This window comes from Penicillium samsonianum (assembly GCF_028829775.1).
Source record: "Penicillium samsonianum strain IBT 33392 chromosome Unknown utg000007l_segment0_segment0, whole genome shotgun sequence".
NCBI classification, from domain to species: Eukaryota; Fungi; Ascomycota; class Eurotiomycetes; order Eurotiales; family Aspergillaceae; genus Penicillium; species Penicillium samsonianum.
The window spans coordinates 2,753,481-2,779,271 of NW_026643265.1; the positions used below are offsets into that span (position 1 = coordinate 2,753,481).

Below are 25,791 nucleotides of genomic sequence, written 5' to 3' on the forward strand. Positions count from 1 at the left end.
TGTACGATCCTTGGTTTTAATGTTGATAATTTTGCCTCGATAAATTAGTTGATAAAGTCTAGATATGGTATCCAGATAAAATAGGCCCTAACTGATTGGGTGTTGCATAACTTTGAAGTGTTCGTAGATCTATAAGGAATCATACTCGTCACATTAACCATCAATTGGCTTCCAAGGGTCCAATATGAAGGATAATATGAGTAGAAGCTAAGTCATATATTTATCCTTTCTTTAGATATATGTACATACTTATAGAGTACCATTTACTAAGTGTCTTGTGACATAAGGTTGCCTTTCCCTATTTTAATATCGATAAGACACCTAGAAGTGGTCAGTGTTGTTTTTCTTGGCAAATGGTTTGGAACTGCAACAATCCGATGTGTCAATTTTGTGTATAAATAGAAAGATCTACAATGTATGGTAGAAAAGAAAGGGAGATTACATTCTGATAGATCGTCTTCCTCCATGTTCAATCTTCCAAGGTTGGAATGTTATATGGATCCCCTTATCGAGCTTATCGTCTCTCCACTGTGGAGAAATCGTCCTTTTTCTTGACCCCTCTTAACCCCTGAACAGTTAATTCGAGACAATTAATTCAACTATTATTATCATTGGCCATTGACGCTGTGCTTTTTGTGCCCCCCGGTATGCTACTCGATTTATAGCTTGGCCCGGAGCAATCCTCTATCCCCAACACCCTAAGATGGCAACAACAATACCGTATCGACCGTCAAACGACTCCCTCTCCGCCTCGAATAACCGCCAAACAAGTGGTCTTCCTCGGCTCTCGCCTGCGGCCTCCTTTATCGGACGCTCGCCTAGCAGCTCACACGGCTCTTATCGAAGAACATCCACAGAGAATGCGACCTCAAGCTTCAGGCCACGCCGCTGTAAAGCGCAGTACCCGCTCGACTCGCCGGAGCGCCATGTGGAATACATCCTGGTTGCGTCCTTCCATATTGATCGGGGTCCGATCATGGAGCACCAGTATCCGGCTGCAATTAGTGGGGACGAGAGCATGCTTGCAGAGCTGATGCTGCCGGATCAGACGCATGTGCGGAGTCAAGACTGGACCATGTTCTTCTTACACAAAGACACTAGTGGCGACGAAGAAACGGATTCAGCGGGTGGAAAGAAGAAGAAAAAGCGGAAATCACAATACCATGGAAACCAAGAGGGAGCCGATATTCTGGACGAGGACCTGGAGACCTCCGATGACCCCGACAGCAGCGATGACGAGGGTGGTGAAGGGCCACCCTTGATGTATGTGTTGAATCTTGTCAACACGAAGCAAGATAACACGGTCCGAAGGTAAGTCGTACTGTCTTGTCTGGATGTGCGAGTGCTAACAGCGAACAGAGGCGCAGTAGTCAAGGCAATGGCAATCTGTACGCGACATTCATTCCTCCACATTTACAAAGTATGCTATTATGCTACTCCTAGCCCTAGCACCTAGCCAATTCTGACTATTATACAGCCTTTACTACTTCTAGCGCTGGAGGACTATTTCAAGTCTCCATTCCCCGAAACTCTGGCATCCCTCTATGATGCCGTTAACGCCATGGACCTTTCGTTAATGCCGAAAATGTCGATGCTTGAGCGCCATATCTTGCAATCTAGCAACACAAAGGATATGTTCCTGGAGAAATTCGAACAAATGATTCGCCAGCGGGAAGAAGAAGAACTTCAGGATGGGGAATGTCCGCCGTCACCGAAGAAAATGAGCCGATACGCCCTACCGCGGGATACACATGAGTACGAGTCGAAAGTGGTCTACAATGACATCCCCATCCCGGTCAAAATTCCGACAGTCATTTGGCCGGAGACCGTTGGAGACTTCTCCCTCATCAAGCTCATTCAGACGTTCGCCGTGCCGCATGCCACATCCCCCCAGGCTTTCCCAGCGCATCCCCATTTGACAACCAGCGGACCATTCACACACCCCGTTATTGTTCTTGTCAACGCCATCCTCACTCAGAAGCGGGTGGTATTTCTAGGACACAACCGGCCATCGGGAGAAGTTGCAGAGGCGGTTCTGGCGGCCTGCGCTCTTGCATCCGGTGGCATTCTGCGTGGATTTACTCGTCACGCATTCCCTTATACTGATCTGTCCAAAATCGACGATCTCCTCAAAGTACCTGGGTTTATTGCAGGAGTCACAAACCCTACATTTGCTAACCATCCCGAATGGTGGGACGTTATGTGTGACCTCCCCACTGGTCGCATCAAGATCTCAAGTCACGTTGAACCTGCACCAGTAACAGAAGGGCTTCTATTCTTCCAGCAGCAGAATTCGCTCTTACCCAACAGTACATCCCACACGACCCAAGACCCAACAGGTGATACATTATTCATAGAAGACATCCTCCGCAGCATCAGCCAACGCCACGGCGAGAATGCCGTGCGCGCAAAATGGCGAGCCTACATAACTAAATTCGTCCGCGTCGCCGCAGCCTTCGAAGAAGCAGTCTACGGCGCCTCAAACCTCTACATCATCGGCCCAGGCGAAGAACTCTCCCCAGACAGCCCAACAGGCCACCAAACCGACGCCTCAGACCCAACAACTCTCCGCGGACACGGGTACGTCTGGACAGACGAAACCGCCAAACAGCGCGAGCTCTCGGCCTCCGTCTCCCGAATCGAAGGCTGGCGCAACACGCGCTCCTACTACTCCTACATCCAAGACATCGCAGCAATGTACTTCCCCGCGCGTCCAATCCAACGCCCAGACATCCACCACCACCACGACCGTCTCCGCGCCCTAAAACTCTCCCACTCCGAAGCAGCCTCCATCTATCTCGCCCTCTCCCACTCCGTCAAGGACTACGCCGGCATCTGCCAGCTCCTAACCGTCGCACCGGAGAACCAGGCTGGTCTCTTCTATATCAGTATGGGTCTGTTCCACCCGGACCAGGTCGTCCGCGAAGCGACAGCTGATCTTCTCGACCGCATCGCCGCACACCCAGCCGGCCGCCATTTCTGGACGCATGTTGGCCGCTTTGCGAAGCTGGGGTATATCCGCGTCAAACGGGAACGAGATGCCGCTACACAGAGTCCTATCTCTGGTGGTGGGTCGCCGGTTCCTACGAGTCCTGGGGCTAGCTTTGGGGGTGAGCAGCAGAGTCTTGTTGGTGTTGCTATGGGCGGTGGGATGAAGAGGAGGAGTTGATGAGGTTTGGGGTTGATCCTTTTTTTTATAACATTTTCTTGTCAGTGAGCGCTTTTGCTTTGTTGTTTTGTTGCTACATATATTTGCCAGACTCTTCACACGTAACGAACTATGCGCACTCGAACCATGATTTAAGATGCGATTTATTTGTCTTGTTTATATTATCATATACTGTCTGGCGTCTAAGGAATACATGATTGACCCGGTCATTTTTGGCATTAGCGAATCTCGGAAGTTTAACAAAGACAATATAAACGAGTCGAGTCAAACCCGATCAGATACATGAGGAACTGAATAAGGAAATAACAGAGTGAATAACTGCTACAGAGCAAAATATGGACAATATCACTAGAAATTACATACAGATCAGACGATCAGACCAGAAAGTCAAAAACACGCTCGCTGACATCAACCATGGCCATACCCACCCGGGCAGACGGACCGCAAAAGATAAACAAGAAAAGAGTGTGTGTATGGACAAGAATAACAGACAATTCTGAGAAATATTCAGATCAAAACAGGCCAGTCAACATAACACCAAGAACGAAGGCCATCACCGTAGCAATCCCAAGATTGGGCAAGGGAACAGCAAGGCCCGCCCCAGCCCTGACAGCGGCCGATCCAACGGTGATATTAGTCGACGCAAAGCCACCACCACAGTGCGCATTAACGATCTTCGCGGAGGGAAGATAAGTCGAATCAAGCGACTGACCATCCCGTCTCGCCCAGGTCGAAAAGAGCCCCATAGTCGCCTTCAAACACGTATTACAAGTCGGCACAGCACCGACAGTGAGCGGGGTCCCCAGCGGTATGAGGTAGACACCGTAGTCATCTGCGTTCGTCGAATTCGACACCGCGTCGACGAAGCAGTATTTCTGCGTCGATGGGTTCGTGAGACAAGTGGCGCGGTACATTGGTTCGTAAGCGACGAGATCGCTATACGTGTTTTTGACGACGGAGTTCCCGTTTTCATAGTCGTCGCCGCAGTGGGCGGGGTTGAGGAGATCGGCTGCGAGGGAGGTCATGATTGATGCGCATTTGGAGACATCTGCCGAGCAGGATGTGTCTAGGATGCGGGTGGTGGCGGGTGCTGAGTTCAGGGTGTGGAAGAAGGCGTTTGAGTTCTCGATGAGTAGGGAAATGGCGTTGCAGTTTGAGATTGTTGTGTTGGTGCGCCATTTCGCGAAGAAGTCGATGCAGGTGCTTCCGTTGGCGAAGTTGTACGACAGTGTGTCGAAGGGCTTGGGCATTCCTGTTGAGGTGGAGTTTGAGGCTGTGATGATTGTTCGTCGGCGAACTGTTGTTGTTTCTTCTGTTGGTGCTTGTAGTGATTGACGATCTGTGGTCTCTCCACTTGCTTGCCAGGTCGATCGTGGCACGGTCAGGTCTGTGGGGTCCACTGATTGGGCCCATGTGGGTGATAGACAGAGAATAGTAATTAGAATTAGGAGGTTGTAAATATCGTAAAGACGGGACATTTTGGCGTTATGTCGACTTGAGATCGAGGCGAGGACATAAACGGTCAAGTATGAATTATCGGAGGAAGGACAGTCTTTGTATGCTTTAACGAGTGACAGAGTTGGGAAACAAAGAAGTGATTTTATTCCAACATTGTGAGTGAGTGACGAATTAGGAATGAATGATAATCAGCACTTCATTGAAAGGAGTGACGGAGGGAATTCCCTCGAAGGTGAAGTCGATGAAGTTGAAGATGAGAAGTGCACGAGGCAAGTGCCATTGACCCTGGAAGGTGCAGAAAAGCCTAAAACGGGACTTTTTTTAGTTCCCAGGCATTCGCATAACAAAAGGCCAAGGCCGAGAACTTGCCAATGCGCTAGAGGACTCCGAAGTACCACTAGCACGAACTAGACCGTTCGGTGGAACTCAGCTTTGGTTCAGGGGTGCTCTCTGCTTATACTGCTATAACAGTTATGTACTAGTATACTCCGTATAGAGTAGATCCGATACCTAGTTGGTACGAGACCCGCATACATAGTACAAAGTACAGGGCTATCTCCAGGGCTATCTCCAGATGTTCCCTTCTGTGTTCGCTTTTTCCCCCACCGGTTCCCCGTCCGGATGCACATGTGGGCTAGACATCATCACTCGGAGACTGGATCATTCTGAAACCGAAGTATACAGCATGAAGTACGGAGTACAACCTTGGGTGAATTTTAAGAAAGTCAACCTTGGAAGCAAGATCTTGTAACACGAGGTTTCAGGGTTTAAAGAGACTTGGGTCGACTCATACATAGTTCCAAATATTTACAAATTATAACTTAATTGATTCTATTCTATATCTAAATGTATATCTACATCACTACATATGTAATTAGCATTAAATCCCATTGAATATATTATTTCCTGGCTCTCTGATAATTCGGTTCTCGGGACCAATTAGGTAAGAGGAATTTCGGTAAATCATCCCCGACCCCCACACAGAGTCATAGCGACAACATACTTGATACACTCTCTGTCAATTCAACGGCTTAACTTGAACTTATTATGGATTCATTAGTTCCTGAGACCCGTGTTCTGGCTGTTGCCAGCCACGTAAGTGAAATTGCCCACTCCTTCGGATCATAAACTGACAGTCCACCAGGTAGTCTATGGGTATGTGACAAGTCTGATAACGCGGTTTATCATATCTACAACACACTATTAGAATCAATCAACTAACACGTTCTCTCCAGCCATGTCGGAAATACAATGGCAACCTTCGTCATGCAATCCCTGGGCTGCGAAGTCGCCGCCTTAAACACCGTCCATTTTAGTACGTTGCAACCCCGATCTTAACATCCCAACCCTGACTCACATGCAATTCCAGGTAACCACACAGGCTATCGCCAATTCAAGGGGACTCGTGCCACCGCGCAGGAAATTTCAGACCTCTATCAGGGCCTGTGCCAGAGTAACCTCACAGACTTCGATGTCATGCTATCGGGCTACGCCCCGAGTGCAGCAGCCGTGGAATCAGTAGGCACTATCGGCATTGATCTGCAAGAGAAGGCAGAAAAGAAGCCCGGGTCATTTTTCTGGGGTACGTAATACCCGCTATTCCTCCCAAGAATAGACGCTGATATAATATCAGTCCTGGACCCGGTCATGGGCGACCAAGGCCGACTATATGTCAACGACGACGTAGTCCCCGCATACAAGAAAATCGTCCCCTTTGCGGATTTGATTTTGCCTAACCAGTTCGAAGCAGAGTAAGCTCATCCCAAACTTCAACTTCATACCCCCTACCCAGACCACTAATATAAAATAATCCAGGACCCTCTCCGGCATCAAAATAACCTCCCTAGAAACCCTCGCTTCAGCAGTAACAGCCATCCACAGGATCTACTCCGTGCCACACGTGATAATCACCTCAGTGCAACTCTTCAAGCTCTCCCAATCAGGCTTAACCCCAGCCCCACCAGAGAACTTCCTAACAGTAATTGGCTCGACCACGCGCTCCGACGGGTCCCCGCGACTATTCCGCGTCGACGTACCAGCTCTGGACTGCTTCTTCAGCGGGACGGGTGACATGTTCGCGGCGTTGACCGTCGCGCGTCTAAGCGAAGCCGTTTCCGCAGTGGATGGACTGCGCACGACCAAGTCGTGGGTTTCGCCTGACGATGTTGCGGCCACGAATCTGCCGCTGGCTAGCGCGACTGTCAAGGTTCTATCCAGTATGCATAGTATTCTGGAGCGGACGCTGGAGAGTCGGGATGCGGAGCTGGCGGTTGCTGTTCCTGCGCTGGAGGGAGAGGCTTCGGTGGAGGAATTGGAGAAGAGGGATTATTTGCGGAGGACTAAGGCTGCGGAGGTTAGGCTTGTGAGGAATACGCGGATTTTGCGGGATCCGAAGATCTTGTTTGAGGTGCAGGATTGGAAGAAGGCGGATCTTCCTAAGGATCTGCGGTAGTCTTTGGTTGGGTTTAAAGCTGGGGTTTATATCTTTTGCATGTGGCATGATTGGACGATAGAAGGATTTCGGGAGGGCATTAGATGAAGCCGGGTCTGTGGCCATCTCTATATCAAAAACCGGTTCGGTCTGTACATAGATTTGATTATTGAATCAAGCATAGAATCTCTTTTGTGTCTTTTGTTCATTCAATCAAACAAGTTCTCAAATGCATGTAATCGTAACTAGGTCCTGTTAAACCCAGAAGCCGTCTAATTTTTGTCTGTCATCCTCCCAACTGTGTACCGAGGTATGGCTCTTAGATGCCAGTGCTACCGAATCCACCGGCACCACGGACACTCTCCTCCAGCTCCTCGACAACGCTCACTTCAGGGGTGTAAATCTAAAACAGGTCAGACACATTCACACAACATACAATAGTATTGATAGCCGGAACTCACCCGCTCCAGAACCAGCTGGGCAACACGATCACCCGCCTTGACCGGGAAGTCAACGTCAGAGTGGTTGAACAGAAGCACCTTGACCTCACCGCGGTAGTCGGCATCAATGACACCAGCACCAGTGTCAATGAAGTGCTTAGCAGCAAGACCACTACGGGGAGCAATGCGGCCGTCTGTATTCCTCGTTAGTATCCCATCCACTCTTAACCCAGCTCAGCCTCAACAAGCAGAGAGCTTCGCCAAAGTTCTCAATCCTAACCACAGGTATAGTCACATACAAGTTCCCTCAGGCACAGCAATAGCAATGCCAGTCTCAACGGCGGCCTTTCCCTTAGCGGGGATAACAGTCTCCTTCGCAGCGTAAATATCGTACCCAGCCGCGAAAGCGGAGCCACGAGTCGGAGCCTGGGCAGACTCGACGAGCTTCTTAACAAGCAGCGGGGGCAGCGGCTGCTGGATCGAGGTGACGGCGGCGGTAGTCATTGTGTCTGGCTTTGATCGTTTCGCCAGCGGGGAGGCAGGCAGTGAAGGCGGATTGTGCGCGGGGAGGGATTTCTCTTGGGGTGGCGGGGTGGTCTCTTTGGTCATGGTAAACACAAAAATGGTTGGAGGATCGAAGATCGAGAATCGAGTGGATAGAGTGGTAAAAAATAATAGGGTCCCACAATTAGAATGAATTGGCTAACGCAAGTGACCAAAGCCCCTAGCTTCACAAAAATTGCGGTGAGCTCCACGCTCGACGCCTACGCGTTTCACCGCTGGGACGCGCCGGGTGTTTGTTCTGTTTGCTTCTTTGTCCTCCCCGCCCGAGGGGGAAGCGGTGATGACGCCGAGGAGATGCTGGGGCCGAGGTCCCCCGGTCACGCCGAGGAGGTAAGTGCTGGGACATTTATTGCTTCCCTGTACATATTATTTTGAAACTGTCAGTCAATTTACAAAGTACATACGCTTTTTGGACAGTTTTTCCTCATTTCATATCGACATCATGGCGGGAGAAGTGCGCCAGCCTATAGATATCCCCTCTTTGGAGAAGTACATTGACCAGAATGTGCCGGAGGTCAAGACTCCACTTGATGTGAAGCAGGCGAGTCTGGCCCCGTCAATCAACAAATCAGCAATATCAAACAGACCAACTAATATCTTGTCACTGTAGTTCGGCTTCGGTCAATCAAACCCTACCTATCTCCTTACTGCCGCTGATGGCAAGCAAGTCGTTCTGCGCAAGAAGCCCCCCGGCAAGCTGCTCTCGAAGACGGCCCATAAAGTCGAGCGCGAGTACAAGATTATCCGGGCATTAGGCGATACCAATGTACCTGTTCCCAGGGCGTACTGCCTATGTGAAGATGACAGCGTGATCGGAACCGCATTCTACATCATGGAGTTCCTAGACGGGCGGCATTTCACCGACCCAGCGATGCCAGGTGTGAGCGGGGAGGAGAGGAAAGCACTGTACGTCACGCGATTGAGGCTCCAACTCAAGACACCAACCACATACTGACAAGCAACGCAGCTGGAAGAATGCAGTACAAACGCTCGCGAAGTTCCACAGCGTAGACCCCAAAAGCGTCGGACTCGAAACCTTCGGCAAGCCGACAGGCTTCTTCGACCGTCAAATCGCGACTTTCAAGACAATCTCCAAAGCCCAAGCAGCCGTCGTCGATGCCGACACTAAAGAGCCCGTCGGCGAACTCCCCCACTTCAACGATATGGTGACGTTCTTCTCGCAAAAGAGCACGCAGCCACTAGACCGGGGCACACTTGTTCACGGCGACTACAAAATCGACAACATGATCTTCCACAAGACGGAGCCGCGCGTGATCGGAATCCTAGATTGGGAAATGGCGACCATAGGACACCCGCTCTCCGACTTCTGCAACCTTACCAGTCCGTACATAATGGACGGTGGGGACAGCCAACTGTCTCAGTTCGCGCCGGGGGTTGTTCCAGGGCTGCCGCGGCGCGAGGAATGCATTGGCTGGTACGCCGAGACGTCTGGGTACGAAACGAGTTCCGACGTGGCGTGGGGCGATGCGTTCTTTGCGTTCCGGGGCTCCGTGATTATGCAGGGCATTGCGGCCCGGTTCGCTGGGAGACAAGCTAGTAGTGCGAGGGCCAGTGATTATGCTAAGAGGGCGAAACCGTTTGCTGAGGAGGCTTGGGAGAGGGTTAGGGCTGTTAAGAGGGCTGCTGAGGGGAAGTTGTAGTCTATTACACTCTGACTCTGTAGAGAGTAGAGCATTATTTACTTGACTGTTGACAGTACTTGAACTGAGGGTTTCAGGTTTGGGCATTGTATATACTCAGAATCGAGGCCTGGACTTTCATTCCATTCTAGCGCCGTCTGTATGTAGATAGATGCATGTACAATGTAGCTTGACATGGCCCGATCTAAATCTAAATCGGACTCTTCAGGTTTACTAATAGTATGTAAGGCTGGTCCAGAACCAACTCTCCACTATGAAACAATCCAAAAACCCCACTTTCTATGGGTATGGACATGGAGGTTATGTAGCCTAGAACAGCTAGATTAAAGTAGTACTTTTGGCGCCTGACGTGTGGGTGTAAGCACTTAACCCGATGGGGACAAACATTCGAGAACACATCGTATTCCAGGTAGGAAATATGCTGCGAGCATATCACGTTTATGTACGCCATTTCATCCGATCACTACCGAATGAAAGTTAGTGCCTAGGGATATATAAAGATGCAATGGGTTTAAATAAAAGAACACAAAGTATATAGAAGAAAAAATATATAAGGAAGACAAAGTGCATAACTGTATATAGAAGATTAGATCCATGGTTATAAGAGAACGAAACAGTGCGCGGAAAGGTGGAATACCGCATTGTGTAATGTCCGTTGAGCCCATCTGCGGGCAGACAGTAAAGTAGTCGGGCAGGTTATGATTGGACGCAAAAGAGGGGAAAAAGGGTGAGGCTTTTTTCTGCCCTGCGGCTCTACGCGTAAGTGAGGCTGAGGGGGTGAAGAATCCACTTGTTTTTTTTTTCTGATTCCATATATATTTCAATAGCAGGTTTTGGATAAGATTCGCTATTCAGATAGGCATTGGTGTTAAATTAACTAATTTATTCTCTGTCTTTATCCACTATTCACTAGTGTGAGGGGATCGAGAGGATGCGGCTGGGGATAATAAGAGAAATCAGGAATTAGGGGTTTCGGATTGAGGCCGACAGGGTTGGACAACACATCTATGCAGGTAGTATAGCGTAGTATTATAGTTATTATAGGGGTATTATGTGGTCTACAATGTACAATGTGGTAGGATAATAGAACTATAATATATAATATAGTAAGAGCCGTCTCTTAACGAGGCTCTGAAACAACGTGGGCCGGACGATCTCCTTACCGCCGACAGCGCGTTGACAACCAAACCGGGAAAGCCTGAAGATCCTTCGGGCTGACGGCTCGAGGCTCGCAGGATGTTAGCGTGCCAGCGCAGACTTGAGTCTGACGTTGCAGAGGAAGGCACAAAAAAAAGGACCAAAAGGCGGGACAGAAAGAGGGAAATGGGAAATGTGAACAGACCTTGTGGGCCCCCCTTCGTGGTGCAGCTTCCCTAGCCGGGTATAACAGACTGGGGGAGTGGAGAGAGAGAGGGGAAACGACTCAGAGAGACTTGCACCCCCCGGTTGTTGTCTCCGAGTTTAATGGTGGAGCCTGAATAGCGAAGAGTAGCGGTGGAGACTTTTTTTCTTTTTTTCTGGTTTTTTTTCTTTTCTTGGCTTATGTGCGACCAAGTTCAAATGCTCCGAGTAGAGGGGATAAGGTATGTCAGGGGATCATGGTCAGCAGAGAGGAAGTTGAAAGTTGAAGGTATAGTTGAGAGGGTGCAAAAACCCCCCAAACCCAAAAACCTAAAATAACAAAAATAACAAGAATCACAAAAATTTAATACAAACATTGTTGAAATATAAAACCCGAATAATAATAGAAATCTGTTTTGAATATGTCACGGTAAACTATGTAATCTATTAATTATGTGGGTCCCCGAGTTAAGAGAGCCGCATGTCTTTCTTTCTCTTCCCCCTCGAATATTCCTTGAGACGTTTATTCTCCTTTTCTCTGTGTTCTCTCTTCTTTTTTATTTCTTTTTTATTTCTTGCTGATACTTGATACTGGCATTATACTGGTAGATATTGCTGGGGCCCTAACTTACACGTGTAGAACGTGGTATTATCTCACCCTTAGACTCTTTTTCCCGCCTGCAACTTCTACCTTAGTTTTCCTTTCTTTTCTTCCAGACTTTACTGTACAGTTTCCTATCTGCACGCTTCCTTTCGGGTGATATCATTTCATCTGCAGATGGCGCAGTGACAATCGGAGCTTTTGAGCCTCATCCCGGGACCCATTCACTACCCGTCCACCTTTCCGCTTGGGTAAGTGCACTTTCTGCAGACCTCGAAACTGGATATTCTAGAGCTTGGGGTTTCTTTTTTTTTTTTTCTTTTCTGCTTTTCTTGCTTTTCTTACATTCTTGTTTTCTTGCTTGTCTTTCATGGTTCCTACCCTCAGACCTGTTTGGTTTTCGTTTTCTTCTCTTCGGGTCATCCTGACCTGACAACCCCTCATCTCCCCATCTCGACACTTTGCAGAACTACGGGCAGTCGCATTGTGTCAAAACTTGCTTTTTTGGTTTTCTTTTCTATTCTATTCACTTAGATCGTGCTTTTTTCATTCATCCGATCATCGGGAGAGTCAAAATTACAATAACCCCTCTCTAACCATATCTTACAGGCTACTTATCATCAGTTCTGATGTGTGATCGTCAATTCAATCAGTCAGACCAACAACAAGTATAAGGCGAGGTGCCCGATGCACCTGCCACTTTCTTTATGACATCCGCTATGTATGATTCGGATGATGCTTTTAATCGATCGCCTCCTATGGAGGCGATGAAACCCAACTATGGAGAGAACGACACACCACCACCACCATTTGTTTCGACTAGCGAAAAAGATGCCGATGCAGCGGGTTCTCGTAAGCCCAACCAGCCGAAACCTCAGAACTCAACCCGTGAGGGCGACCGAGTGCTGATGGAGTTTCTAGCTCCGTACCACCCTGAGATTGCCGCAGCCGCAAGGAATTCTCCATTGGAACCATTACCTGGGAATCAAAAAAATCATAAGCAACCGCCTGACTTTGATCCCAGAGATCCAAAGAGGTCAAATCCATTCTCAAGGGATGAGCCTGCAGCAAAACTATCACTGGAACTCAAGGCACCCTCAGGCTCAGCCTCATATAACAAGATTGAGAAGAAACCCCCCGGTTGGAACCAGCTCCAGTCCCGCTCCAGCCTATGCAGCCAGATGTTGAGGTTAAAACCGAGGTTGTTCAAAGAGAGCGACTTCCATCATTGAGTGGCCAGACCCCACGACTCTCACAGGTGTTGCCCCATCTCAAAACCTCTCCGGAAAGAGATCCCCATATTCCCCTCCCATCACTAAAATTGATTGAACCCTCTTCTGGATCATGTTTCGAAAAAACCCCAGACAGCAGCAATAAACAGACGCTGCCGTCTATCCACAAAGCTCTCAGCGCATTGTCAGACTTCGGCGCACCACCAGTCAACACAATGTCATCACCCTTCCCTTTCTCCTCGTGTCCCACATCAACTACGTCAGGGAACGATTCTCCATTCGACCGCGCTTTTCCGGGAAAGTTTTCCATCCCTGCAAGTCCTTTTTCTCACTTTTCGCCGGTGAGCATGAAGGACTCATCTACCAACCCTTCTCCGGCCTCGCACTCGTCCTTCTGGCGCGGACCACCCCAGTCTGAGATGCTGTCCGTCCAGACCCCGTATGAGGCTTCCCCTATGACTGCCAAAAGCCCAGCAACCAGTTATCCTACGCCCACGGAACAGGTCGGCGCTGGTATGGGTGATCGGCATTCGCTCTCTGCGTCCACTCCCCAGGCCAATGGGCCCGTGGGTAGTTACAAGTGTACACATCCTGGATGCACTGCTGCGCCCTTCCAAACTCAGTATCTCCTCAAGTAAGACCAAAAAAAACGACTCAAGTGAAACCCCCACCTAACGAAATAGCAGCTCTCACGCAAACGTACACTCACAAGACCGCCCGCACTTCTGCCCAGTAGAGGGCTGTCCACGCGCACTGGGCGGAAAAGGCTTCAAGCGCAAGAATGAAATGATGCGCCATGGTCTCGTGCACAACTCCCCAGGCTACGTCTGTCCCTTCTGTCCAGACCAGCAACACAAATACCCGCGACCCGACAATCTTCAACGGTTCGTGCTACATCCGAGCCTCACTTAATCTGACATCAGCTGAACTCACACTCACACAGACATGTCCGTGTACACCACGTCGACAAAAACAAAGACGATCCCATTCTCCGACAGGTTCTCGCGCAAAGGCCGCTTGGTAGCGCCCGCGGGAGAAAACGAAGGATGAACAATATATGAACCTTTAGCCTCTCGTTTTATTTTTGATTCTATTTCTGTTCACATCTTGCATTTCCAACTTTCTTTCTCGCCCATGTCCTTTCTATCCTACCCATTCCGACGTGTACCCTCTTCCACCCTCACTCTCTCCCACATTCAACCCTGTGTCCCCCGGGTGTTCCAGATTTCCAGATTAGCGCCTCAGTAAGACATGCTAATCCCCCCTGGAGGCAACTTCGCAACTTTACGCGTGACGAATTTCTCAGCTGTGATACCTTTCTGCTGTTTTTTATTTTGTTACCTTTGGGTACTTTTGTTTTGGTGCTTCTGCAATGATACCACCTGTCCATTGTTAGAAATTCATGGTGTTACATGGACCATTCGTTTAATTGGAGCGTTGTGAGTCTTTATTGTTTTTTACTATTTCATCTTCTTTCTCCATCTTGTCTGATCGATTCGATTGGGGTATTATGAAACCTCATCTATTGAAATTTCTCCTTCATTTTACTTGGAACATATCAAAGATCACACTCGGATAGAAGTCTCTTCCCCTTTGGTGCACCATAACTGGAGATTGGCTTCACTTTAAATGCGCGTATGATCAATCCGATCTGATACTTCCTCTCTTGAGATTCAACTTTTGGACCTTCCATTCCATCAAGTTAGTAGAAATTCGAATTAAGTCCGAATGCCGGGCTATAACTCGCTCCCTCGATTCCACGCACTTTCCATCAGCTCCATGGCTTCACTATGTCGATTAAGTTTCCCAGCCGCCAAGTTGTGCATTCCTAGGGTGTCTCTCGCGATGATCTATGCCTAGGAACTTTTTTCTGTCCACCTTTTGCGCCACAATCGAGTCAGCCTCCTTCCACTGCCGAACTATGGGTACTACATCACGTTTACGTGGCTTGGTGGCTTGCTTAATGCAGTGAGCTGGCCGATTATATGTAGGAAGAGAAATTAGCATCGGTCCCAATTCTAGTAGGAAGGTCGGATTAGCGACTGCGAACTTTTGTAAAAGAAAGAAGCATCCAATAATCAAGTCTGAAGATACGTCCACACTAGATGCAGGCTCTCGTCAAGGAAGCGATAACCATTAAAATTGTCAAGTATGAGAGCCCAATCATCCTTGCTATCTCAGATGCAAGCGCAGAGAAGCCTGAACATGTCGGTCCTAGGATCCTCACCGCCGGGAATTCCAAGCAAGTCTACGATGTCTTGGCAGCCCTCCTGAAGACGAGCCCAATCATGCACCAATGGCTCACTCGACCATTTACATTGTCGATGTAGAAGTTCTGCGCCTGATCCTGTGGGGCTACCACGACGTTCCAGCCCGATATATTCTCACGGACATGCGTGTTCGCAGCCATTTTAATCGGGATATTTCTGTGTCACCTATAATGATTTCAATATGGACGTATAACGGACAGTGTTAAGACATGTGGTTCACTTAAGACATTGTATAATGCATGGGGTTCGTCAGCTCCGGACAGGGGTAGTACGTTCTCAAGAAGAGGGCGCTTAACAGTCAGGATAAAGAGTTTTAAACTTATCTAGCCCTTCACCGGCTCATTTCTGGGCTTGTCTCTTTTGTTGACTCTATCTCGCTATTCTTTTCTTGATATTTGTTCCATTCGCGTATTTGACCCAAGGTCACATATAGTTCGCCACTATGAGGCTATCGCTATTCAGGAGCAAGACGAAACCCGGGGTTCCAGAACACAGTCTGTAAGATTTCGAGAATAGAAATGATTTACCGAGCTAATTATGCCGAGGTACCCCACAGAAGGTGCAATTGGAATGAAGGTGCTATCTGATCCTTTGAATGCTAACCTGGAGTGAGTCCATCCTCTACTCTAAGAGGGAGCCCAAAGTGGATGAACCAAGAACTCAAAAAAAGACATTCGGACTGACATACATTAAACTAGCATTGTTTTAATCCACGGATTAACCGGCAACCGCGAGAGAACATGGACTCACGAAAACGGAACCTTATGGCCCCGAGATCTTCTCACCAAAGACTTATCCACGGCACGCATCATGACATTCGGCTACGACGTCGACATATTCAGCTTTACCTCGATTACCTTCTCCGACCGACTCTACGACCACAGCCAATCCCTAGCCTATGCAATAGTCAGCCAACGAATCGACTGCTCAAACAGACCCATCCTATTTATCGCGCACAGTCTAGGCGGGCTGGTATGCCAGCAGGCCCTGATCCTCAGCAATTCCATAGACGGACTATGGGCGATATCATCCAGCGCCATCGGGATAATCTTCATGGGCACACCGCAATACGGATCTTCGCTCGCCTCGTACCGAGAAAAACTCGCAAAAGGAATGAACATAGTCCACACCGCAAACAGAGATATGGTCGGTGCTCTCCATCCAGGTTCGAACAATGTGCAACGAGTTGGGAATGAGTTTCAGGCTATGCTTCGTCGCGGAGACCTCGCCCTCAAGGTCTTCTGTTTCTACGAAGCGAGGAATATGAATGATGTAGTAGGAAAGATCGTTGAAGAGCACTCGGCGGTTCTGCGGGGCTATGAGAGCTGCAGCATCGATGCTGATCATTACAATATGACGAGGTTCAGTGGTCATGCAGATGGTGGGTATGGGCTTGTGAGGTCGATCATTACAGGGTGGCTTCATGAGTCCCGTGGTGGTGATGCTGCTGCAAATAAAACGGCCATGGCAGCTCCTCTCTCTGGAAATCCTGCTTGGTTGGGGTCTTGGACTCCAGGGAATCTTTACTTTAATGGAACGGCAAATTCGCAGAATCTCGCTTAAGGATATTACACACATGGCGAGAACTTTGCCTTCGACTGATGGGGTATCTGCACGAAATTGGATGTTTCTCGCGATTTTCTGGTTTCAATTGTGTTGTGCAAGCCATATATCTCTTAAAATCGATATCTACAGACAGAGTTTATAATACAATGCCGTTGTGCGTGAACGACGGGGGTCCATACACGTTTCAAATAGAGTTAAGAGTTAAGCTTCTAGGATCAACCTTGGAAACACGTGCGAAGCTGAAACTTTGGAGCCTCAGAACCTTGGGTTTCCCAACCCTTGGAAGTTTCAGATATCTGATATTCTTTTTTTTTCGACCTGAAGAACACACCCTTAAAACACTAACTATATCATCCATTTCCCTAATTAAATAGTGTAGCAACTAGTAATAGCTCCTGGTTACCCAGGAAGCGTGCGGCTGCTCAAGGCACTGATTGGAGTAGTATGTTGGCTGGCCCTTTGTGTAGCCGTCACCGGGAGGGCACTCGCCCGGGGCGTCGGTGTAATACGCTGGGCTCGTATCAGTTCCATGGCACCCGGAACGATGCTGATAACCTCCGCTGCATCATTTCCACATCCTCCGGGCGCAGATGTGTTGCCGGGGCCTGGCTGTTGTTGGTTTCGGCACGGAGGCCCTGCCTGGTCTGGTCAAATCGAGCCAGGTTATTTAAGTTGCATGGTTGGCGCCGCCCTCGATCCGAGGAGGATATTTCGGGACTGGTAATTCGCTAAGATGGTACTAGTAGTTGGTAGAAACCAACGCGCGGAGGCGGTTTTGTTAGGGCTCTGAATCGGGAAAGCACACCTCGTCGCATAAGTCTGGTCTTGACATAGAAATACGACGATTTGGATCATTGCCCTGGCTCCATAGACTAACAAACCTCAAGGACCTTATTTACCCGGATACCCTGGACAGGAAAGGCAATCGGGCAATCCCTGCAGTTATTTATATTTTTGCTCCTATACCTGCTCTTCGCCACAGTACATAGCCTCAACTGAGTAGTGGGCTCGTATAAGGACGATAGGTTAGACATTGTGCAATACTGTTTGTTGTAGAAAACTATGAGTATCTTGCACTATTATTAGAATCCAAATCTAGGGGAAATTCCCGTTTCATCTGGTCTATTTCTGCGTAAACGTCTTGGATGCATAAGAAGGTCACGAGTAGTTGATTACACAGGCCTGTTTGCAATAATTCCTATTATCAGGTTCAGGATGATGTTAGTCTGGCCTAGGGCTTTGTTTAGCGTTAAAATTAGAATCAAGCATTTTTAGTCGCTTCTCATGGCGTTGACTACTCGGCAATGCGCAAGTTTAATTCTAGATTTGCATATCTACATCATCATGTATATGTCTAGCATTTCTCAAGCGAGGCAATTATTTATTTCTAAATGGTTTTGTGTGTTTAAAGATAGAAGCGAAATATAACTCCTCGCTAAACAACAGAATCGTTCATTCTAAATTCGCCATGCCTTTTTCCGCTTTGCCTACCAATGTTATATGTTATACATAAAAGAACCAACCAAAACCCACAAAGTACAAACAAGACAGCAAAAGAAGCCCAAGACCAAGTAAACATGAACCATAGTACCCTCATAGTCATCATGGTAATCTCACCGACAATCAAGCCCTTGCAGCCTCCCCCTTCCGATGAATCCTCCTCACATGGTCCTTCATATTGTCGACACGACTGAACACCTTCCCACAGCCCTCCCACTCACAAAACACACCAGGATTATGCTTCGCCTCATGCCGAGCACGGTCCTTCTTGCTGCTAAACCCATTCTTCGCAGACTGAGGACATCCCTCATAGCGACAGAAGAGGTACTTGCGGTGGCGGTTGAAGTGCTTCCTCAGATCACAGCCTCGATGGAAGACAGCCTGCGAGGAGCAGCCTGGGTGTGCGCAGCGCCAGGTGCCGTCGCCCGTTGGGATGCCGTAGTTGCTTAGGTCGCCTGAGTTGGAGCCGGAGCCTGAGCCGGAGGCTGAACCTGGTGCGGCTGGTGGAGAATCTGGGTCGGAGAGGGAGTGTGCTGGCGATGAGGAGATTGAGGTGGTTGTAGCGGTGGATTGGTAGATATGGGTTGTTGGAGCTGGGACTGATCGAGGAGCCGAGACGGATCGGGGAACTGAGAAGAAGGTTTCTGGGATCGGATCAGAGGAATGGGGTGGACAAGAGAGCCACTGCTCGTTCGCAGTGTTGAGTTGGTTGTTGAATGTTGGGTAGGGCTCTGGTTGCACCTCCGCTGATGGTGGAAAACGCATAGAGCCCATGTTTGGGAAGGGCTGTGGCTGGTAGAAGTCTCTGGCTGGTTCGCTCTCAATGCACCATTTATCTATTTGCTGAGGAGTATAGCCCGACACGCCCGGGCCGTTCATAGCGAGCTGTAGAGATTCCCGGGGATAGTAACCTTGAATGAAGGGCGTTGTGGTGGGGCCGATGGTGGTCTCAAAGGGGGGCATGTGCGGAGAGTTTGAGAGGATGTCTGCGTTAGACGCAGTGGACCATGCGTATTGAGAGCCAATTGTGTCAGTGTCTGTCGATCCCCTTCTCCCCGTGGAATAATTCCGCGGGGCTAGGAAGGACCGAGGGTCTGGTTGGGCGTCCATAAAGTTCATCTGCTGAAGGGGGGACATGTAAGAGTTGGATGCAGCGCTGGTGGGGATATTGGACAGGCCTCCCATCTGTTGGGGCTCTGAGGACTCTAAGTAACCAGCACTATCCGGCATCGTGCTGTACGTACTCCTAGACTTCTGGCGACTAGGGTACATATTGGCAACGTTGGGGATGTTGGGGATGTAGATGATGCTGTGGGATGATAGTTCTGAGGATGGAAAAGAGAACTCCAAGTACTCAAAGCTGTGTTTTGGAGGAAACCGCTCTTGCATATTAAATGCTTAGTATAATTTCGCTCTTATAGAGGATGTATGAACAGTTGTCCATGCACATGAAGATTGTTGCCCGATAAGACTGAGAAGCCAAAGTGTTATAGAGTTTTGGCAGATTTAGAGCTGAACTTGTCTTTTAGACTAAGACGTAACAGGTAGTGGAGTATTTATGGCCATCTCAAGTCGAGGAGGCAGTGCTGTAATCCTGAACTTCTAGGCGTTCCGCAGAAGAAATTGAAACAGTGATAATACTGCCATGCTTGATATAGAACATTGAATTGTTAATGATACTGGCCAGTTAGTATTGGTAATATATCGAACGAGCAGTTGATACCGTTCCGTTCGTTTTGGGGGTTGACTCAAATTCAGAATGGATGGATTACTGGGGCCGGGGGCTTGAGGGATGATCTTCAACCCAATCATGGCTTGCAGGTATTGGTGTTCTCGTTTGTATAACTATGGGGGCAAGTTCAAAGTAGGGCTGAAAGATGACGACGTCGGTCTGCACATGGTACATTCCCAGGTTGGCTAGACCAAGACCGGCAGATAATTGAAAGAGGTTAGGGTTTCATGAATTAGCTATGATATTCCTAGGGTCTGCGTTGTGCGCTCGTATTATTGGCCAGTAGAAAGCCACGAGACGCGCCGGATGCCAGGGATGACCAGGACCGGTGTTGCGGTATTCTGTAAGATCCTTTTTGTCTTTTATACATGTTCGCTATAAACACGTGGATCTTGTTCATAGATATCAAGAGCCTCATTGTTATGGCGACATTACACAAGAGATGCCTGAAATTATACACATAATCCCCGATTCCATGCCCTGTTGATAATTTCCGATTTCTTAACTTCGTAATTTTAATTCCAGTTTCTGAAGGTTGAGTCAGCTTGAAGGTAACGTTAAAGCCGAAGGTAGTATCTCTTGCGTGGCGGGGTATCTTACTGGTAGGGAGCTGGGATTGATATCTTGCAGACATATTTCGCCCCCAAGGCTCTTTTGTATGGTTGATCATTACGCAAATCAGGTATTGCAGACGGTATATAGTAGAAAATGAGCTCATGTGGAATCTGGGAATCTGGACTTCAGGTTCAGCTATAGTACCAGAGGCTCTTAGCACGACACCGACGGCTAGCACCGTTAGTGCATATTGGATAGACCGTTTCCTTTTTCATGATTGGCCAAAGCTGATAAATTTGTGCTTATTCCTTCGTTCGACCACTCACATCGCTCGGCGGGGACCAAATACGGGGGGCCGTTCAAAACAAGGAGCGGTGTCTACAATATGATCGGCGTGAGCCTCAGTGTGGCTTCGGGCCCATTATCCAGTCACTGTGTGAATTAAAACTATTACATTATGCGACGGGTTATCTAGGGAGGTTTCAAGGAATAGCAAATGATGGCCTGAATGCTTCTAGAATGGCACGTTGTACATTGTAAGCTGGTTGTGAGACCGGATATCTTCGGTCTAAGAATAATCTTTGGCAGTGTGTCTTAGATCTGGAAAAAAAAAACATAGCATCACATTCCTAATAGGATGGTCTATCGTGTATCTAAATCGTGGCTTATACCAAACCCCCAATCGTCAAATCGCCAAGATATTCCCAGGGCTGAGACGTTTGGTCAGAATTCCCGCCCCCACAATGTCTCAAAGGTCCAAGATCAGACTGCACTGCTTCTACAAAAATAGAGAAATATCCCCAATGTCTCAAATTCGGCCCCAAAGTCACTATGCTCGTCCCATGTATCTCTCTTATGCCTTGCATCATTCCTGATCTCTCACAGCATCATCTTGTCCGACCAAGAGGGGCGATTCCTCGCCCGGACCAGGTGTTCTCTTCGGGTCAGGGGTAACATCTCGGTATAAGACATAGTGTTGGATGCAGAAGATCGCATCGAAGAGGATTGTAACGTTGCCCAGCAGTAGCTTGACTGGGTTACCTGTGATACCGCTCCAGTCATTTTGAAGGCTGGAGTCAAGCACTAGTTGAAGCATTGAAAGAACACCACCAGCCAAGTCTAGTAGAATGGTTCCAATGTTCCATCCTACTGTAGATTGGCGCTTGTAATTCAACGCCACTTGAGGCATATATTTCACAATGGTGATCAGGAGTTTGACGTACGAAAACGAGTAGATCTGGAAGGATTTTAGCTTTGTTTTGTAGTTTCCCCGATGGTTTAGAAGTTTATTGAAGAAAGGTAGCTTATTTTCACCTACCACGTCAATCCACGCCCAAGTGGAAGGATCAAATCCGTCATCCGGACTTTGCGCCAACACTACCGCCATAACCACCAGAGGAGTCAGGACAGACCCCCAAAAGAGGCCTGCCATTGTCCAACTGACCCTTTGGAAACGGGAAACGTGGAACTTCCAGATGAAAGGCCAGAACTGTGTGTACAGTATGATGGTTAATACCACTGCATGGGCCGCAAACGCGAAATCGTTGAACCGGACGGTGGGTTCGATCGAGGCAGGGTGGCGGGCCGCATACTGTGATCGAATGACCGGTGACCAGAGAAACGCGGAGGTATATATCGCATAGCAGACAAAGCCGAGAGGGTTGACAGTGGATAAATCAATGGACAAGCCGACTGTGGACTTGCGTTTCCAGTTGGTGATGGGCTGCGGATAAAAAGACCCCGACCAGCAGAGCATGCTGTGTTCGAGTTAGCCATCAAATCAAGTGTCACATGAAATATAGCCTCGGAATCAACATAGACTTACTATGCCCATCCTAAAGAGCTGGGATGTATTAGTCAGTCATGTTCATAACCTTGGATTGCCCTGTGGCAATCAAGTGCGGATAATAGTTCACAAACCGGGACAAAGCGTTAATAAATATCTCTCGTTGAGGAGTCATCTTGTATTGAGGGTACTCATTCCAAAGGATCAGGCGGGGGAAGAAGAGAAGGTGTGGGATGTTACGATTCGAGCTCCATCAGGCACAGCACGCAATCTTGTGATAAGATCAGCTGAGGATAAGACGGATAAGATAACGAGTCAACAGCCTAGCTGACTTTGGAAGGCGGTCACAATGCCGATGATGAGTCAGCAGCTGGTTGGCCCGGTAATGTGTTGTAGGAAAACAGATGACAAGGGGAATCGCTCAGCCTCTTGTTGTGATTCCTCTCTGCCCGAGGTCCCGTGCGACGTGCATTTTTCTATTTCATATCAACTGCGTTGTCGGACGCTTTTTCAATCCTATCCTAACCTCACATTCCGAATCTGTACGACTTTCTTTTCTCTCTCTCCTTGCGCTCCGCTTCGACTTCTACTCTACGACACTCTCGAACCCTACTTAGATCCTGTGACACGATCAGTTCCACGCCATAAACTGGTCAATATACAACCAATTGGGCCACCTGTTATTGGGCATTCCAGTTGAAATCCCGATCCCGTTATCGCATGGTGCATTCCTCGGATCGGGAGATCTCGAAAGATCTCCGGCGGTAAATCCGACATTCCAGACTGAAGATCGCATAGTCGTTCGAGAATTATCCGCAAAATGTCAAACTCAGATCTCGCCGCCGCTGGGAGCAGCACGTATTCATCCAATACCCTTCATGTTGGGGATGGCACCTGGGACTCTGGGCGGGATACCTTCCTGCTGCCCAATTTGATGGGGGTTAACTTTGAGACGATGCGATACAATGGTTAGTCTAAGATGTATACCTTTTTAGTTATCTTGTAATGACTGACATGTTACAGGCATGGGGAACCGTTTCAAAGATATGGCCGGGTACCATTCCATAATCATCGCGCACGGCGTCATTGCAACCATCGTTTTCTTGGGTATCGTCCCAACATCAACTTTCCTAATCCGATACTACTCCCGATGGAATCCTTACTGGGCATTCAAATTGCATGCTTGGTGTCAGGTACTTACCTTGCTCTTGACCACGGTCGTGTTTGTGCTTGGGTGGTTCGCCGTTGGGCCGGAAAGAAGCCTAACCAACCCTCATCATGGAATTGGCCTGGCAATCTATGTTTTGGTCATTTTCCAGGTGCTGTGGGGCTGGTTCCTGCACAAGAAGGAGAGTAAGAGACAGCGAGTCCACGTTCCTTTGAAACTGGTGGTAAGTGATGCCTCAAGAAGGGATCTATGTGCTTTTCTAACATATCTCAGTTTCACCGGTGGCTGGGTCGTGCTCTTGTACTTCTCGGCATTGCCCAAATTCCACTAGGACTCACGCTTTACGGGTCGCCAAAGGTCCTATTCATCCTGTTCGCGCTGACAGCTTTCGGCTACTTGGTTCTTTACTTTATACTTTCCTACCGATATGACGTCGAAGGATATCACATGGGAAGTGAGCACGGTGGTGATCGCAGTCATTATACGGGACCTTCAGAAGTTTCAGAGCACCATGGCAATCACGCGGGACAAGCTCTCGCCGCCGGTGCTGCAGGTGCTGGCTTGGCTTCAATGTTTCGACGACGTACAAGCAGTCGCCACCCAAGCCATGCGTATGAAGACTCTCGCACATCTATTTCCGATGAAAAATATTCGGATGAATCTTCCCGCCATCATGGTGGTGGAGGAGGTGGTGGTTTCGGCAAGAAACTCCTCGAGATTGGCGCACTGGCTGGGGCTGGTCTCATGGCCAAGAAGTTCTGGGACCGTCGAAAGAAGCGAGAAGATGATGCCGAATCGGGTCGCTATAGACCTGCGCATTCGCGCAGTACTAGCCACACGGATGAATCTCTCAGCAGGATGGAAGATGGTCGACCGGAGCCAACACATCACACGCCCCTTAATCGACCACCGAGTCGTGCACCAAGCAGGTCCCAAAGTCCAGGCTCATCTTACTATTACAACAGCACATATTTCACCGAACCGCCCAAGCGAAACGCTTCTCATGGGATTAGAGACGCTGTTCTGGGTGCCGGTGCTTTTGCTGCCGTGAAGCGACTATTCAGCCGCGGTAATAAAAAGGACGATGAAGAGAAACGGCGGCTGGAGGATATCAAGCGCCGAGAAGATGAAGACGAGGCGCTGCAGAGAGTAAACAGCAGACGACGACCACAGGCGGGAGAAAGTTTCTACCCACGAAGAAGGGCCAGTTCGTACAGTGAAACTGATCTCACCGAAACCGATCTATCCCGTCCTCCACCTCGACACACTTCACATGGAGAGTCTCTTCTTACTGCAGAGCCTCCTCTGGCCTCCGGTGCTGTCCATAGCGCTGTATCAGATATGCCGCCTATGCCCCCGAGCCACCAGCAGTTCTCTGGTGACTTGAGGCCGGAAGCTCCTCCCTCACGTCACTCCCTCGCCCATGATGGAGCAGAATTTGCATCAGGTGCGGCCGCTGGTGCAGCATTAGATGCAGCCTCCCGTCGCAATCGGAGCAGCAGCCGGCGCCGAGGGGACGACGTTGCCTCACCGCCGGTATCTGTGAAAGTGAAAATGCACAATGACGGACGACATGTTACACTCCGTCGGCTGACCGAAGAAGAAGCGGCCGCGAGCCGTGAGGCCCGTCGCAGAGAGCGAAGAAGCTCTCGACGTCGCAACAGCAGTGCGGGCTCCTTGTCTGGCAACGAAGACGCGGGCTACGACCGCTGGCGTCGCGTCGAAGAACTCGAACGTCGACAAGACGAGCAAATGCGACGTGAACAGGCCGCTGCTGCTCAACTTGCCCCTCCACAGGCATCTATGGCACCTTCAGGCAGCATTCCTGCATCCTCATGGGGCGCACCGGCCTCCCAGGTCAGCCAAATGCCGCCCGCACCTCCCATTCCTGCGCCTTCCACCATTCCATATGGGGCAGGCAGTGTCACTTCCCCCACATATACCGGTACTGAGATGAGCGGCTCGTACGCGAACAATCGTCGCCGCAGACGTGCTGAACGAGCCCGGACCCGACAAGAGAGGCAGCAGCAGCACGGTGTGGAATTTACTTGATCGCTCTCTTGGTACCGTCTAGCATCCTCCGTTTTCCCTTTCTCTTGTGTCTACTCCAGACCCAGTTTACGACATGTACAAAACGAGTTATGTGCTTCAGAGCCGTGTTGATATAAATGATCCCCCCTGTCACGCTGCTATGTCTTTTTTATATGTTTTCCTTTTTCTTTCTTGAATGTGCTTTTCAGGCGACGAAATGATTCTTTTAGCTAGCTTTTCCTTTCTCATCTCTGCTTTCATGATGCCAGCGATTTAACGGATGTTT

General features: G+C 48.9%; 11 protein-coding genes across 11 annotated transcripts; 7 read left to right on the top strand and 4 right to left on the bottom strand.

The window, feature by feature from the left end:
- Nucleotides 1-703: 703 nt before the first annotated feature.
- N7471_011923 (AFI1/MesA family protein) lies at nucleotides 704-3,169 on the top strand (the record flags this gene model as incomplete). Its single annotated transcript, XM_057284642.1, has 3 exons — nucleotides 704-1,311; nucleotides 1,360-1,420; nucleotides 1,478-3,169. The coding sequence occupies 3 exons, from the start codon at nucleotides 704-706 to the stop codon at nucleotides 3,167-3,169; spliced, it is 2,361 nt and encodes a 786-aa protein (XP_057130908.1).
- Nucleotides 3,170-3,681: 512 nt separating this feature from the next.
- N7471_011924 (uncharacterized protein) lies at nucleotides 3,682-4,647 on the bottom strand (the record flags this gene model as incomplete). Its single annotated transcript, XM_057284643.1, has 1 exon — nucleotides 3,682-4,647. One exon carries the CDS (start codon nucleotides 4,645-4,647, stop codon nucleotides 3,682-3,684), a length of 966 nt encoding a protein of 321 aa, XP_057130909.1.
- Nucleotides 4,648-5,640: 993 nt separating this feature from the next.
- N7471_011925 (pyridoxal kinase) lies at nucleotides 5,641-7,150 on the top strand. Its single transcript, XM_057284644.1, has 6 exons — nucleotides 5,641-5,722; nucleotides 5,772-5,782; nucleotides 5,863-5,942; nucleotides 5,997-6,209; nucleotides 6,261-6,378; nucleotides 6,443-7,150. Exons 1-6 carry the CDS (start codon nucleotides 5,675-5,677, stop codon nucleotides 7,077-7,079), a joined length of 1,107 nt encoding a protein of 368 aa, XP_057130910.1. The 5' UTR covers nucleotides 5,641-5,674; the 3' UTR covers nucleotides 7,080-7,150.
- A 95-nt stretch (nucleotides 7,151-7,245) lies between these two features.
- Nucleotides 7,246-8,431, bottom strand: N7471_011926 (uncharacterized protein). The gene is made up of 3 exons (XM_057284645.1): nucleotides 7,798-8,431; nucleotides 7,520-7,692; nucleotides 7,246-7,461 (listed from the first exon to the last, which is right to left on the bottom strand). Exons 1-3 carry the CDS (start codon nucleotides 8,105-8,107, stop codon nucleotides 7,378-7,380), a joined length of 567 nt encoding a protein of 188 aa, XP_057130911.1. The 5' UTR covers nucleotides 8,108-8,431; the 3' UTR covers nucleotides 7,246-7,377.
- Nucleotides 8,432-8,504: 73 nt separating this feature from the next.
- N7471_011927 (phosphotransferase family protein) lies at nucleotides 8,505-9,723 on the top strand (the record flags this gene model as incomplete). Its single annotated transcript, XM_057284646.1, has 3 exons — nucleotides 8,505-8,603; nucleotides 8,673-8,968; nucleotides 9,030-9,723. The coding sequence occupies 3 exons, from the start codon at nucleotides 8,505-8,507 to the stop codon at nucleotides 9,721-9,723; spliced, it is 1,089 nt and encodes a 362-aa protein (XP_057130912.1).
- A 2,209-nt stretch (nucleotides 9,724-11,932) lies between these two features.
- Nucleotides 11,933-14,444, top strand: N7471_011928 (uncharacterized protein). Its single transcript, XM_057284647.1, has 4 exons — nucleotides 11,933-12,517; nucleotides 12,587-13,531; nucleotides 13,581-13,781; nucleotides 13,841-14,444. The coding sequence occupies exons 2-4, from the start codon at nucleotides 12,837-12,839 to the stop codon at nucleotides 13,956-13,958; spliced, it is 1,014 nt and encodes a 337-aa protein (XP_057130913.1). The 5' UTR covers nucleotides 11,933-12,517; nucleotides 12,587-12,836; the 3' UTR covers nucleotides 13,959-14,444.
- Nucleotides 14,445-15,002: 558 nt separating this feature from the next.
- N7471_011929 (uncharacterized protein) lies at nucleotides 15,003-15,227 on the top strand (the record flags this gene model as incomplete). Its single annotated transcript, XM_057284648.1, has 1 exon — nucleotides 15,003-15,227. One exon carries the CDS (start codon nucleotides 15,003-15,005, stop codon nucleotides 15,225-15,227), a length of 225 nt encoding a protein of 74 aa, XP_057130914.1.
- Nucleotides 15,228-15,704: 477 nt separating this feature from the next.
- Nucleotides 15,705-16,730, top strand: N7471_011930 (esterase/lipase family protein; the record flags this gene model as incomplete). Its single annotated transcript, XM_057284649.1, has 2 exons — nucleotides 15,705-15,775; nucleotides 15,866-16,730. 2 exons carry the CDS (start codon nucleotides 15,705-15,707, stop codon nucleotides 16,728-16,730), a joined length of 936 nt encoding a protein of 311 aa, XP_057130915.1.
- Nucleotides 16,731-18,356: 1,626 nt separating this feature from the next.
- Nucleotides 18,357-19,622, bottom strand: N7471_011931 (putative C2H2 transcription factor; the record flags this gene model as incomplete). Its single annotated transcript, XM_057284650.1, has 1 exon — nucleotides 18,357-19,622. One exon carries the CDS (start codon nucleotides 19,620-19,622, stop codon nucleotides 18,357-18,359), a length of 1,266 nt encoding a protein of 421 aa, XP_057130916.1.
- Nucleotides 19,623-21,385: 1,763 nt separating this feature from the next.
- On the bottom strand, nucleotides 21,386-22,481 carry N7471_011932 (putative L-cystine transporter; the record flags this gene model as incomplete). Its single annotated transcript, XM_057284651.1, has 4 exons — nucleotides 21,386-21,757; nucleotides 21,839-22,277; nucleotides 22,346-22,363; nucleotides 22,441-22,481. The coding sequence occupies 4 exons, from the start codon at nucleotides 22,479-22,481 to the stop codon at nucleotides 21,386-21,388; spliced, it is 870 nt and encodes a 289-aa protein (XP_057130917.1).
- Nucleotides 22,482-23,126: 645 nt separating this feature from the next.
- On the top strand, nucleotides 23,127-25,526 carry N7471_011933 (uncharacterized protein; the record flags this gene model as incomplete). Its single annotated transcript, XM_057284652.1, has 3 exons — nucleotides 23,127-23,274; nucleotides 23,330-23,697; nucleotides 23,748-25,526. 3 exons carry the CDS (start codon nucleotides 23,127-23,129, stop codon nucleotides 25,524-25,526), a joined length of 2,295 nt encoding a protein of 764 aa, XP_057130918.1.
- Nucleotides 25,527-25,791: the final 265 nt, after the last annotated feature.